This window comes from Humulus lupulus, chromosome 4 (assembly GCF_963169125.1).
Source record: "Humulus lupulus chromosome 4, drHumLupu1.1, whole genome shotgun sequence".
NCBI classification, from domain to species: Eukaryota; Viridiplantae; Streptophyta; class Magnoliopsida; order Rosales; family Cannabaceae; genus Humulus; species Humulus lupulus.
The window spans coordinates 114,306,431-114,321,361 of record NC_084796.1 but is presented as its reverse complement, the minus strand read 5'-3'; the positions used below and the strand labels follow the sequence as shown (position 1 = coordinate 114,321,361).

At 43.7% G+C, this 14,931-nt stretch overlaps 1 protein-coding gene across 1 annotated transcript; it reads left to right on the top strand.

The window, feature by feature from the left end:
- Positions 1 to 7,892: 7,892 nt before the first annotated feature.
- LOC133832486 (uncharacterized) lies at positions 7,893 to 10,027 on the top strand. Its single transcript, XM_062262822.1, has 2 exons — positions 7,893 to 8,309; positions 8,750 to 10,027. Exons 1-2 carry the CDS (start codon positions 7,893 to 7,895, stop codon positions 10,025 to 10,027), a joined length of 1,695 nt encoding a protein of 564 aa, XP_062118806.1.
- The last annotated feature ends 4,904 nt before the right edge of the window (positions 10,028 to 14,931 follow it).

Genomic DNA, 14,931 nt, shown 5'->3' with positions numbered 1-14,931 from the left:
GTGATAAGATTAGCAAATGTTTCCAATGAACAACGACAAGAGGAAACCACAAGTTCTAGTCAGAATGATAGAGAGCTTCGTTGTAGTGGAAAGGTTGTTAGGCAGCCAACTCGCTGTGAACATGAAGTTCAGATGCTTGTGTCTCACACAAACAAAGATGATCCATTGACATACATAGATGTAATGGAAGATTCTGACAAAGAAAAATGGCTAGATGCCATGAACCTAGAAATGGAATTGATGTATTCCAATTTCTTCTGGACTCTTGAAGATCTTTTGAAAATGTTATACCTATTGGCTGCAAATTGATATTCAAGAAGAAAGGAGGAGTGGATGGGAAAGTGGAAAATTTCAAAGCTAGGCTTGTAGAAATGGGGTTACACTCAGAGAGAAGAGGTAGATTATGAAGAAACTTTTTCTCCTGTAGCCATGCTTAAATCAATTCGCATACTCTTGTCCATAGTTGCTTACATGGATTATGTGACATGGCAAATGGATATTAAGACAACTTTTCTGAATGGCTATCTTGATGAAACAGTATATATGTCTCAACCATAAGGGTTCATAGTAAAAGGTCAAGAGAAAAAAGTTTGCAAGTTTCTTAGGTCCATTTATGGACACAAACAAACCTCGCAATCTTGGAATCTAAGATTTGATGACACAATCAAAATGAATAGTTTTGAAAAAAAAATGTTGATGAGACTTGTGTCTACAAAAAAATCAAAGATGACATCATGGTATTCATGTTTCTTTACATTGATGATATCTTACTGATTGGTAATGACGTGGGAACATTGACAAAAGTAAACAAATGGCTAGCCGAGCGATTCCAAATGAATGATCTGGGTGATGCAAACTGTGTTTAAGGCATATAGATCCTTCGGGATCGTCAGAACAAAGTTTTGGCTCTGTCTCAAGCTATTTATATAGATAAGGTACTGGAGAGATTCGGTATGAAAAATTCCAAAAAGGTTGATATGCCAACCCGTAATGGAACTATCCTTTCTATAGAGTAGTGTCCTAAAACACCTCAAGAAGAAGAGGATATGAGACAGTATCCCTATGCCTCTATGGTAGGTAGTCTAATGTATGTCATGCTGTGTACAAGACCTGACATTTGTTATGCAGTAGGGATAGTCAATTGTTATCAATCAAATCCGGGATTGAGTCATTGGAATGCAGTAAAGAATATTCTCAAGTATCTTCTAAAAACTAGAAAATATATGCTTGTATATTCAAGTTGTGACCTGAACCCCACTGGATACACTGATTATCATTTTCAATCAGATAGAGATAGTCAGAAATCAACTTCTAGATCAATGTTCACACTTGGTGGAGGAGCTGTGGTTTGGCGTAGAATTAAACAAACTTGTATCGCAAATTCTACCATGGAAGTGGAGTACATAGCGGCTTGTGAAGCAATTAAGGAGGCTATGTGGCAAAAGATGTTCTATTATGATATGGAAATTGTTCCAAATATGAATAAGCCACTAGTTCTATACTGTGACAATAGTGAGGCAGTAGCTAACTCGAAGGAATCGAGGAGTCACAAGAGGGGAAAGCATATTGAAAGGAGTTACCACTTGATCAGGGATATTTTTCAAAGAGAATATGTAGCGATTATGAAGATAGCTTCGAAACATAACCTTGTCGATCCTTTTACTAAGACTTTTTCTACCAAGTCTTTTAAAGATCTTGTTAGCAATATGGGTTTGAGGGAGATGCCTCATTTTCTTTAGGGAAAGTGGGAGATTGTTGGGATTAGTGCCCTTTAAATCATTTGTTATGAACAATGTGTTATAAAATAAATAATTGAAATTAATTTTTGCATATATTTTTGGTTTATTATTATTAGAATAATATTATATGAATATCAGGATATTCTCAAATTTGTTTTTGTGACTACAATCTTGTATTTGAACGAGAGGATTAAGATTTTAGGGAACGAATTTAAACATTTTGCAATAAACCTGAGGATTAAGAGTACCTTAGATAGCTTTGAGCTTTGATCTATACCTCAAACATCGAAATCACACTATAGCTTACTTCCCAAGTGTTTAGAAAACCTTAGATTTGAAAGCTTTTAACCCCAAAACCCTAGTGTTTCTCTCTAGAACGAAATTGGCAGCTTGGAAGCTCTGAGAAGTGTTTGAAAGATGATGCAAATGGCTGAGTGAAGGGTCATATTTATAGAGTTCAAGGAGTGAAACTAACTCCCATTAAAATGAATAAATAAATAAAAACGGAATTTTCTGCTCAACAGATGCCCATAACTCGGTCAAAATCGTTCAAGAGCAAGTCCAAGTTGTTGAGGGTTGTTTCTAACTTTCGATTCTACATATTTTCAAAATGGGTTGATGGAGTCAATATATAGCCCCTTACAAGCGATATATCTCCATCCCCATTTTCCTGAGGCTCCGTGGTATCGTTCGTGTGAAATCAACGTGTTTTTCTTATCAACACAGGCGATATATCGACCCCTATAGTTGTGATATATCGACTTATGCTGATATATTAAATCACGTTTTTGCACATTTTAGGCACACTTAATGTTTTTTTAAACCACTTTGACTAAGTAACACGAGATCCTTACACCTGAGGGAAGGTTCTAGACTTCCTAGGTTTATCCTTGATTATTTTATTCATCTAAAATGTGAAAAATGTCACATTCTTAATTATTCTATCTCAACCTTAGGTTATAATAAATAATATTTCTAGGACTAGCTTCAATAATTAAACCTTATGATGAAAATAATATTTCTAAACTATAGGCTAAACTTATAAAATCCATAACTATCTCTATGAGTTTCCAAATAATTCCCGACTTGAACCAATATCTACGAAAATTAAAATACTACAGCATAAGAAACTACTATCTAACTAAGTAAAATTCTGAAGCGCTACGATTCTCCCATACTTAAAAGAATTTTATTCTCAAAATTTACTTACCAAACAATTTCAGATACTGTGCTCGAATGTCTTCCTCCAATTCCCACGTTGTCTCCCATTCTGTACTATTACTCCATAAGACCTTGACTATCGAAATACTCTTAGACTGTAATTCCTTTACCACCTTCTCTAGGATGCGAACTGGTCATTCCCCATAACTAAGGTCTTTCTGAAGTGCTAACATATCGTACTTGAGAAATTGGGATGGGTCTCACACATATCTACGCAACATCGAGATATGGAACACATTGTGGTTGTCTACTAGAGCTGGCAGTAGGGCTAATCTATACATTACTGGTCCCACCGTGTCCAATATCTCAAAAGGACCTATGTACCGGGGACTAAGTTTGCCTTTCTTCCCAAACCGCTTCATTCCTTTCATTGGAGATATTCTAAAGAAGACTTTATCTCCAACCTGTAATTCCACTTCTCGTCATTTGGCATCTGCACAACTCTTTTGTTGACTCTGAGCAGTGAGCATACGTTTCTAATTAGTTCCACTGCATCTTGAGCCTCTCTACCAGCCTCAAGTCCAAGAAGTTGTCTTTCTCCTACCCCGTTCCAATGTAACATTGACCAGCATTTCCTTTTGTAAAGTAGCTCATAAGGCGGCATACCGATCGTTTCTTGGTAGCTATTATTGTAGGAGAACTCTATAAGGGGCAAATACTTACTCCATGATCCATCGAAGTCTAGTACAAAAGGGCACAACATATCTTCTAAAATTTGTATGGTATGCTCAAACGGTTCGTCATTCTGAGGATGAAATGTCGTACTGAGACTTAGCTTGGTACCCATGGCTTCTTGCAAGCTTCCCCAAAATCTCGATGTTAACACTGAACCTCTGTCGGATACTATGGTCTTAGGGATTCCATGCAGTCATACAATTTTTTCGAACATAAATGTCTGCATACTGATCTCTAGTATACATAGTCTTGACATGAAGGAAGTGAGCTGACTTTGTGAGTCTATCCACCACAACCCACGTCGAGTCATGTTGCTTACTTGTTCGTTGTAGTCCTGTCACGAATTCCATGGCTATATCTTCCCACTTCCATTCAAAAATACTAAGCAGTTGTAATAAGCCTGCGGGTCGCTGAGGTAACATCTTTACTTGCTGGCATGTTAGGCATTTAGACACATACTAGGATACATCTTTCTTCATTCCCAGCCACCAATATAGTGCCTTGAGGTCGTGAGTCATCTTGTTAGACCTTGGGTGAACTGAGTATGGGGTAGTGTGTGCCTCCTCCAATATCTTCATCTTAATCCCATGGTCATTCAACACGCATACTCGGCCCTTATATTTCAAGAACCCATGTCCTGATATAGAGAACTTCGTTGTCATGCCTTCTTTGACTGCAGTTGTGAATATGGGAAAATCATTAAAGAAGCAAGGCACCCGAGAAGAGGGCCTCGTTACATACCACATAATAGCCAAGTGTCTCGTGAATTCCAAGTGCTTCGTGTAGTCCCTCGCATAGTCCAAGTGCCTCGCACAGCGAGGCCTAACATGCTATATCCAGTCACATGCCTCACATAGTCCCTCGCAAAGTCCAAGTTCCTCGCACAGCTACGCCGCCCATGTACGAGGCTATGTGCCGAGGATGGTACGTCCAAGTGGAAGGCCGCGCGAGGGCCTGGGTCCCTCAGTATCACAGCACACGGAGAGCCTCGCATAGCGAGGCCAGGCTCCATGTTGAAGGCTTGCTTGGTGAAGGCTTCCGAGAAGGCTCGCGCCCCCCCAAACAGCATGCGGAGTCCCTACACCTCGTCGTGTTGCTCCAAATGTGGTGATACCGCCTATGAGCCTAAGACACTGCGCCCATATGTAAAACATGCAAGGGCCTCGTTGCTATTATGCCAAGGCATGGAGGAAAGACACACATAGTGAGGGCTTCATTGACTCATCATGTACCATACATCCCAAGCCTCCCTAGTATACAAGGAGAACTAGTAAATGTGTCCAACACTTAGCAAAATATTAGAAGGCTATGAGAGAAGATATATTTTCGAAGTGTGAGAATGACCTTCAAGTACGAGGCATGTGAACAAGTACGAGGTGTACGACCCTGAGGGAGGCATAGGCGTGATTCTAACATCAGTGTCCGACAAGTAATGGTGGTATGAATTAGTACAAGAAGTGGTGGCATGACCTGCATACCTCTGACCATGTACCAATAATCGACACCACGACCCTTTGCTTCTCTACACCATGCACCCCTACTCTGACAGGGTACCAATGTACGATCTTGTCCCTTGGGACCACCTTGTATCAAAGGCCATTAGAGCCCATCTATAAATAGGCTCCGACCCCTCAAATCATGGGGTTGGAAAAATTCATTGTAAACAGAGATAGTAAAGCACTATAGGAGATTTTCCTCCATCGTTATTCTGCATCTCTCTTTCTTAAGATTTTCCTAAGTTCTAAGAAGTTTTCATAACAAGCTTTGAGTTTTCCATTTATATATCGTTGACGAGTTCTTGCCGTCAATAGTTTGGCACCGTCTGGGGGAAGACCAAGTATCAATCCAACGTTCTTTCATCACTTCCAGCAAGGAAAAATGCCAAGGCGTTTGAAACACTTACGTCAACTACAAGATGTTGAGGTTCACCTGGACGGAGAATAGCTGAGGGCCTCCAGGAAAGACCCACCTCCGCCTAAGCATGGAGATATGTCGGAGGAACATCCTGCCCTAAGGAAGGAGAAGGATGTATCATCCCTAGCTATCCAACCCGACGGAGGTCATTCAGAGCCGCCAGCATACCCACATCCTCGGCCCCTGGTGGCACCACGCTCTAGCCACCAGGACCCGGGTCACTCTACGTATAGGCCAGGCAAGAGTCCCCGAGTATACTCGATGAGTTCTAGCTCAAGGACTCGCTTCTATGAGGACAAGATTTGCGAGTTACATAAAAATAATCAAAGGCTGGAAACCACACTAGAGAAGATGCAGGAGGCTTTAAACGACCTCTACAAGGAAAGTCGAGCATGCCACTTCCCAAGCATAAGGAGAAGGAGCATGAAAGAGGGGAAACCACTGTCCCCGTACACGATGGAAGAACCCGACTTTCCACCAGCAACACTCCCCAGACAAAGTACCATGAAGGACCAAGGCCGGTAAAATACCCCGGGAACAATGGCAGAGAGACGACGTTGGTCGTAGGAACAAAGCCGAAGTCACCTCTAAGGAGGCACCCCCTGACCTACGAGAAAAGCTCAATGGAAGGAGGTCAGAAGTAAGGATGACACCTCCTATGGCCCCTCCGAAGGGCAGAGAGAAGAGAAAGGCCAACCCTACCGAGCTGAGGGACTCCTTGAATAGAAGGCAACAGGAGCTAGACACCGAGATGAGAAGCCTTCGGAGTAAAATCGTCACGACGTCTGGGGGGCACATGACTAATGAAGAGTTCGACTACGAGTCACCCTTCACGCGAGAAATCCATCTTGAATGGCTCTTAGGTAACTTTAAAGAACCTCATATGACCATATGAGGGCACTTCGGACCCCAAGTACCACTTAGACACCTTCAATGATTTAATGAAGCTGAGATGGATCAATAGCAGAGCAAGGTGTCACTATTTCGCTGTCACGCTGAAAGGGCTTGCATACAAGTGGTTCAAGAGGCTGAGGCCGGGGACCATTAGGTAATGGCAACAACTTTCTGACGAGTTTCTCCAACAAAATCATGTCGTATGCAATTACACCATGCTAGGCACTAGCCTCGCTAACATAAAGCAAGGTGAAGGAGAAAGCCTGAAGAGATATATCCATAGGTTCAACATGGAGGCGGCTAAAGTGGGAAGTCTGACTAGGGGAGAACTCAAGATTGCAATCACGGCTGGAGCGCGTGCAGACAGTAATCTATGGGATAATATGCTCAAAAGGGAGGTCATCGACTTAGACTACTTCTACGAAAGAGCACAAAAGTACATTCGTGTTGAGGATGTCAAGCCCTCAGCCCATGAAGGTTAAAATAGCACAAAAAACAAGAGGGTGCATGAGGGGCGAGATATGACCACCAGAGAAGGCCTGAACGCGGAGGTGACCCTAGGGAAACGTCTTACACCTTCTATACAAACCTGACAGACATTAGAGAACATATCTACCTCACGAATGAAGGCCAAGTTCCCTTCAAGAGACCCCTGCCGATGAGAAAAGATTGATCCAAAAGGGACCCTAGCAAATACTGTCAGTACCACAAGGACATTGGCCATACCATGGCAGAGTGTACCCATTTGAAGGTAGAAATTGAAGAGCTCATATGCAGGGGGCACCTGGGCAGATATGTTAGAAAGGAAAATAAAAAACTGGAGGACCGGCCTGCATCACCTCAGGCCCGAGAAAGAGCCCCGAAAGTACAAGGAGAAGTGAGAACGATCTTCGGAGGCCCAGGATTTGGAGGAGAGTCTAGGAAGGGGCGAGACAGGTATGATAGAGAAGCCAGACGAAGTCCACCACCGTGTGTCATGAACCTAGAGCAACGACCCTCGAAGAGTTTTAAGGGACAAAATGACTCAATCACTTTCACGGAGGAGGATGCACGAGGGGTGCACTTCCCCCACAATGATCCTTTGGTGCTGACCGTCCAACTAGCCAATGTGAGGGTTAATCGGGTCTCATAGACAATGAAAGTTCTATGGACATCTTGTATCTCCCCGCCTTGGAGAAGATGGGTTTGGGCGTCACAGACTTGAAACCTTGCCATTCCTCCTTATACAGATTCATAGGGGATTCGATACAACCTTTAGGAGTGATCGAATTGGCCCTCACCATGGGAGACCAACCCAGACAAACTACTATCATGGCAAACTTCATCGTGGTAGATTGTGCTTCAGCTTTCAATGCGGTGTTGGGGAGACCATCCCTAAGAGAATTGAAAGCGATAACTTGAATATATCACCTAGCTGTCAAGTTCCCAACTCATGGGGGAATAGCGAGTATGAAAGGGGAACAAAAAGAAGCAAGGGAGTGTTATAACACCTCCCTCCACACGTCTGTAAAGCCACAAGAACCGATTGCAATGGTAATACATGGAGGCACAAACCCGCAGGAACTAGACCCCCGAATCACAGAGGAGATAGGGTTCGAACCTGTGGAGGAGTTAGAAGAAATCGTTGTAATGGAAGAACCATTGCGAAAGTTGAAGATGGGAAAAAACCTTCAAGATGACACAAAGGAGATATTGGTGAGGTTTCTAAAGGATAATCTCAATGTATTCGCTTTGAGTCACGAAGACATGGTGGGGATAGATCCTTCCATTATGTGCCACCATTTAAATATCAACCCCGAGGCAAGGCCAGTTAGGCAGAAGAGACGAGCGCTCGATCCGGAAAGATATGCAGCCTTGAAGGAGGAGGTAGACATACTCAAGGCAAATGGATTCATCCATGAAGGGTGGCAGAACTCAATAGATTCATTTCGAGGTCCATGAATAAGTGCCTCCTCTTCTTCAACATCCTAAAAGGGAGCAAAAAGTTCTCTTGGGATGGAGATTGCAAGGAAGCCTTTACCAAATTGAAGGAGTAGGGAAGCCACCCTTTTTGGCTAAACCCGTAAAGGGCGAAAGGCTATACTTATACTTGGCAGTATCCGAGCATGTCATAAGCACTGCCCTAGTTAAAGGAGAGAAGAAGCACCAACAACCTGTGTACTACGTCAGTAAATGGTTGGTAGACGTGGAACCTGATATCCAGAGATAGAAAAGTTAGCGTATGCCTTAGTTGTGGCCTCAAGAAAGTTAAGGCCCGACTTCCACGCCCATGCGATTGAGGTACTCACTGATAGCCCCTTAGACAGGTCTTGGACAAACCTGAAACCTCAGGAAGACTGGTGAAATGGTCGATTAAGTTAAGTCAATTTGACATCACATATACCCAAAGGAACTCCATCAATGGGCAAGTGCTCATAGACTTCATAGTGGAATTCACCTATCGGCCAAATGAAGAAGGAGATATAGGAAAGACTAAATCGATTGGTAAGGAAGAGGAAAGAAAGTTTGAGGAATGGACCCTCCACGTGAATGGAGCATTCAACGAAGGGGGAGTTGGAGAAGGTATCATGATGACTGGCCCCGGAGGACACAAGATGTATTGTTCGATAAGGTTTGGATTTGAAGCCTCGAACAATAAGGTGGAGTATGAAGCGCTTCTAGCCAGATTGGAATTGGCCAAGGGGCTAAAGGTAACACATTTACACATTTTTAGCGACTCACAGTTGGTGGTATTCCAGGTGAAGGGAGAGTATCAGGCGAGGGGTCCTAAGATGGTCTCATACCTCACAAGGGTAAAAGGCTATTTAGAGCAATTGGAGGGGTATAGTATAGAGAAAATCCCAAGAGAGAGGAATACCCAGGTCGATGCCCTCGTAAAGCTAGCCTCCACAAAGGATGGAGATACACTTGAGTTTGTACCTGTGGAGTACTTATCCAAACCAAGCATCATTGAAGCAAAGGTTTACATGATCAATACCCCCAAAGAATCATGGGTCGACCCAATTATGAAATACCTGAAGGATAGAACTCTACCGAAAAACAAGAGAGACGCTCGAAGGCTGGCATATAAAGCCACCCGGTACACCCTAGTAGACGGAGTCTTGTACAAGAGAGGATTTTCTGTGCCGCTCATGTGGTGTGTTGATGAAGAAGAAGCAATGAAAGTTCTGTATGAAAAACACGAGGGTGAACGCGGCAACCATGCGAGTTGGCCATCTACAACCAGGAAAGCCACGAGACAAGGGTACTACTGGCCCTCTATGGAGAATGATGCTAGTGACTTCTTAAAAAAGTGTGACAAATTTAAGAGACACACAAACTACTCCCGGAAGCCCCCAAATGAGCTAACCAGCCTGACCAACCCTTGGTCTTTTCCTATTTGGGGAATAGACCTGATCGGCGCCCTTCCCATAGGAAGAGGAGGAGCCAAGTACCCAGTTATAGTGATAAATTACTTCACCGAGTGGGTTGAAGCAGAACCTCTAATAAATATAACAACCAAGCAGATCGCAACCTTTTTCAACAAGTCCATTGTCTGCAGGCATGGAGTGCCTTACAAAATCATTTCTGACAACAGCACCTAGTTTGAGGGGGAAACGTTCGAGGAGTATTGTAAGGAGAAAGGAATAAGGAGAAGCTTCTCAGCTGTTGTACATCCGCAGGCCAATGGGAAAGTGGAGACCATTAACAAAGTCCTCAAGAAGAACCTAAAAACAATGCTAGAAAAATTGAAGGGACCCTGGATCGATGAGCTACCCAATGTGCTTTGGGCCTATAGGACCACACCAAGCCCAACTACTTGGGAGACCCCTTTTGCCTTAGCATATGAATGTGAGGTTATCCTCCCAGTTGAGATGAAGTATAACTCTTTCAGGATACAAGCATACGAGGACCAAGTCAACCATGCAGCAATTGCTGAAAACTTTGATATGTTAGAAGAAAGAAGGGAAAGGGTGCAACTAAGAGTGGCAATATATCAACAACGGGCAGCGAGGTACTATAACTCCAGGGTACGAGAAAGAATGTTCAGGGTAGGAGACTTGGTGCTGAGAAAAGTACTCCCCAACACGCATGACCCAGGGGAGGAGGTGCTAGGGGCGAACTGGGAAGGACTCTACCAAGTCTCCCAGTGCATACCGCCGAACACTTATAAACCAACGCACATGGATGACATCGTAATACCCCGAGCATGGAACGCAGAACACCTCAAGAAATACTACTAGTAAGACTTTCATATCCAATGCAAAGAATATTCGTATTTAGTTTATTTATGTTATGCTAACTTCAGCAGATAAGAATCAAAGAGGTTACCCAGATAACCTCACAGTAGATGTAATCGTTTTATATATGTCTTTATAATCTGCCTACTATGAATGAAAGTATTTCCTACTTCGCATGCTACATTTCTTCTCTATGCAAACATTCACCAAAGTGTTCGATGGAATAAATTTCACCAAGCACTTGCGGGGCAGGACAGGAGGCACACATATATATATAAAAATAAATAAACTCGGGAAATTGTCTCTTATCTTCAAAATGATTAGTTACCCTTATGAATATCAAGGGAATAAAGAAAACTTCATAAAGATGACCTCCTACCAAAGGCTAACACCCCCACAGGGGGTGTGGCTTTGAGGAGGGCATCTCCCAATGAGTCTAGAACGGCCACTAAGTCGGCTAGCCAAAAAGTGTCATAAAAGAGACCCTTGTAAAAATAGTACTATACATAATGACGAGAATGACGCTTCTCGCACAAAATTACAAGCGCACGCAATGAATATAAAAAGGATACCAAGAACCTAAAGGGTTAATATTTCCTTACAAGTATAGTCAGGGTGCATAAAAAAGACTATTATCATCAGCCCAAAGAAGACAAGGAATTCATCAAAAAAATAATAAGAGGGACTTATCAAAGTCCCTTACACTTGATAATCAAAAGAGAATGACAAAGGCTAGAAAGGCCAATGCATTCTCATAGTCGATACAAAAAATAAGTAAGGACTTAGAAATCAAGCGTCCCACATACCATTAAAGACTTATGAAGAGTTCCATAAAACAAATAAGAAAACTACATGGAGGGTTACACAACAACAATATATATGTATACAAATAAGCCTTGAAGAGAGGTCTATGGGTTTCCACTCCGACATTTCCACTCAGCAATTTTCGCAGCCGCATACTCTCCAAAGGGAGACAAGTCAACATTAGGATTGGTCCTCCACACGGCGTGCAATGTGCACTCAATTATGTCATTCTCAGCATTTACAAGTCCAGCCTCGAGCGCGTTAATCTTCTCATTTAGAGTGTGGATAGTAGCTTCAAGTCTAGTATTGGAGTGAGAGGTCGAAGCAGCCTTGGCCAGTGCAGCATCCCTTTCCCAAACTGCTTCAGCAAGCTGGCCCTCCAAATCGCAGACCCGTGTGGACAAACTATCTTTCTCTGCCTCGACCATGGAGAGATTCTTCATTGCCCCCCTAAGCTTAAGTTGTAGCCGTTGTGTGGATGAGGAGCTTGAGGCCACAAATCGTTGACCCATGATGGAAGCCTAAGTAAGGTCAAAGAAACAAAATAAAACATAAATGGTCAGGTGATATCAAAACTGAAAAACATACATTGAGTGTTTTTGAGAAGTACCTGGATAGAGGCTCGCATATAAGCCTCACCCATCTCGGCATCTGGAATGTCATACATAGACCCCCACTCACCTTTAGAAATATTGCCCATGTAATGGTTCATGGCCTCTCCGTACTAGCTAGCCAAAGGATGGCCTTCAGAAGCGAAAGTATAAGCTCGACGGGGGGATGCACGTATACCTATCGTTGCATGCTTAGACAAGGAAGGAGATAGAGAAGGTCCTAATCCATCCACAGAGGTGCAAGGGGCGAAGGGGCGTGGAGTCACCTCTTTTGGAAAAGAGGCATCCGAAGACACCTGCCCCAAACACCCCCCCCCCCCAAGGGTGGAAAGGCATCACCAAAAAAGGTAGGACAAAATTTCTCTTCGCGATAGAAGGGGCGGGATCCTGGCTATTGAAAACAAACTTGCCACCAAGCACTGACGGTGAGACCCAAGATGCAACACTGTTACTATTTCCGTCGTCAGCAACATCCCTAGCCCACCGGCCAAGGACCGTAAACATGAATAATTCTCGGACTCCACCTCGACCTCATCTTCTGTATCCATCTGGCCACCCAATGAGTTGTCATAATCTTTATCATCTTCATCATCATCACCGTCTTCATCATCACCTACTATCCTCAGGATGGTAGATTTGGATGAGACGAAGCATAAGGAAACAACTTGATCTGGAGACAGCAGCTTGTACAAATAGATATTTCCCTCCGTAAAAAGGCCGCAAGCCTGTTTGTGCGAGGCCGGGACACCCAGGATCTTCACCACTCGATCGCGGGCTGTCGAACTCAAGATAGGGCTGACAACCCCTTCGAGGTCTATGGTTAAGAAAAATAAATAACTATAGTTAGACAAACTTGACGAGTGGGGTAAAGAAAAATTTCTTATATATGCACTCAAGGTGGGAATAAGCTTACTTGAAGTGTTGAAATTCGTATGTTTAGTGGATACGATGTTGGTGAAGAAAAAATCGCCCTTCCACAAGCCCCTATTGGAAATGGACCCTTCAACGAGGGGATACCCTGTAAAAGCCACAGCTTTCTGGAGTTGATAGAAGCCGGGGCCTGTTGGGTTCGCCCTAAGAATGTAAAGATGGTTAACCTTACTCATGGAAGGCCCCCTAGAGTGCACTTCCTTATATAGTATGTATAAACAACTAAGCACAACCCAAGAGTTGGGAGACAGTTGGAGGGGTGCCAGCTCAAAATAGTTGAGTACCTTAACAAAAAAGGGGTGAAGTGGCAAGACCCCGCCAGACTTGATTATTGAGTCGTTGAAAGCAACGAGCCCCTCAGGTGGCTCAGATGCACAGTCCTCGCGAGATGGAATGATGAAGTTGATGTCCGGTGACAGTTGGTGGGTCTTCAGCATGTTGGAAAGCTTAACCTGAGTAAGAGTGGACATGATGCCCCCTCAGCATGTCTGGTACTTGGACAGAGACAATGGACGGTTTATGAGTGACTGACTTCATCAACCCCTTAGAAGGCCCTCTACATGTCTTACGTCTACCTGCACACTACTTGACCCTATGACATACGACCAGGGACAGGCGAGGGAATGTGGGAAAAGCCATAGAAAGAAACTCAGGTTCAAATGGATCACAATCAGCACCCTCACGGGCAGGACCCCCATAGCCTGAGGATTTGTCACGATAGAAAGATGGAGGTTCAGGTGGTAGATTTTTCTCTAGGCATGTGATTTTAGCTATATAATCCTGAAGGGTGGATTTTAGTTGGGAGACATACATTTCATGCCACTAGTAACAAATTCGAGTTCATTCTCAAGGCCACATGCCTTCTGCCTAAGGTAGGATAACCTCTGTATGAAGAGAAATTGCACACCCCCATCATTAGAGGGTTTGGAAACGTCGGCCTCAGAGTCCGAGGATGACAACTCAATAAACTAAACACTAGGTGGACCTTTAGAATACTGCCCAGACGACATAGGCCAACAAAGACTCAATGACGTGTGTACGTGAAGACAACCCTATATCTACAATATAAGTGTAAAGGGTGTAAGAAAAGGACCCATGCATATGTGCATAATGAGCTATGAGAATAAAAAAAAATCCCTCTAAGGAACGGGTATGTTATCCAGATTTCCGGATAGCGTTTAGATTGATGACCTCGGGGAAGCAGAATTATCGATGTCTTTCACGGAGGGTGACCAGAGCTCGCGGATGGACAGAAAGGCTTCGCCTCTCCTGTCTAGTATCCGGATTACTCTTCCAAACAAGCACAACACGGAAACTCGTCAACTCTCCCGGACTCCCGAAGGATACCCCTCGGGGAGGCCCCTTCCAGGAGAGGCTCTTCGAGTGATCTCCGCGGAAACAGTTCCGTGCCCCGCACAGAACAAAACCGAACGGTCGAGTCCGGGAGAAGGCATATTTGGAATGATATCCGTCTGACACAGGATCCCGCCTGACACGCCCGTCAGGTCAAAGCCGCACACATCCCAGCACGCCTAAGGGTACCTTTTCGCCTACTGTTCCGCTGACAACTTGGAAAAGACGGCTGACTTTGTGTGTTCCCCATACTTTCACGTAAATATACCCACATAGAGTCTGGTAGCCATGCTACTACAGTAATTGTATCCCCTATTTATGGCTGGTGTAATTAAGACTCATGTACGTAGAGAAAAACCCTAATCCGAAACCCTAGCTATAAAGACTCCTTCCTTTTACAAGAAGGAGGAGGGAGAGATCAGATAGCAAAAACTCTACCAAAATCTCTCTAGCTTCATCTTCTTCAAGAGAACCCGAGAGAAACATTGTGAGTGTGTGAAATTCTTATGCACCAGCCATCTTACTGTAATCTTTTCCAAGTATAATAACATCGACTCGTGGACTAGGGCT

Bases quoted from the DNA above. Each gene is read 5' to 3' on its own strand.
- LOC133832486 (XM_062262822.1), top strand. From the start codon at position 7,893: ATGAAAGGGGAACAAAAAGAAGCAAGGGAGTGTTATAACACCTCCCTC. The intron at 8,310-8,749 runs GTAGACATACTC...CCCCTTAGACAG, and splicing joins ATGCAGCCTTGAAGGAGGAG to GTCTTGGACAAACCTGAAAC.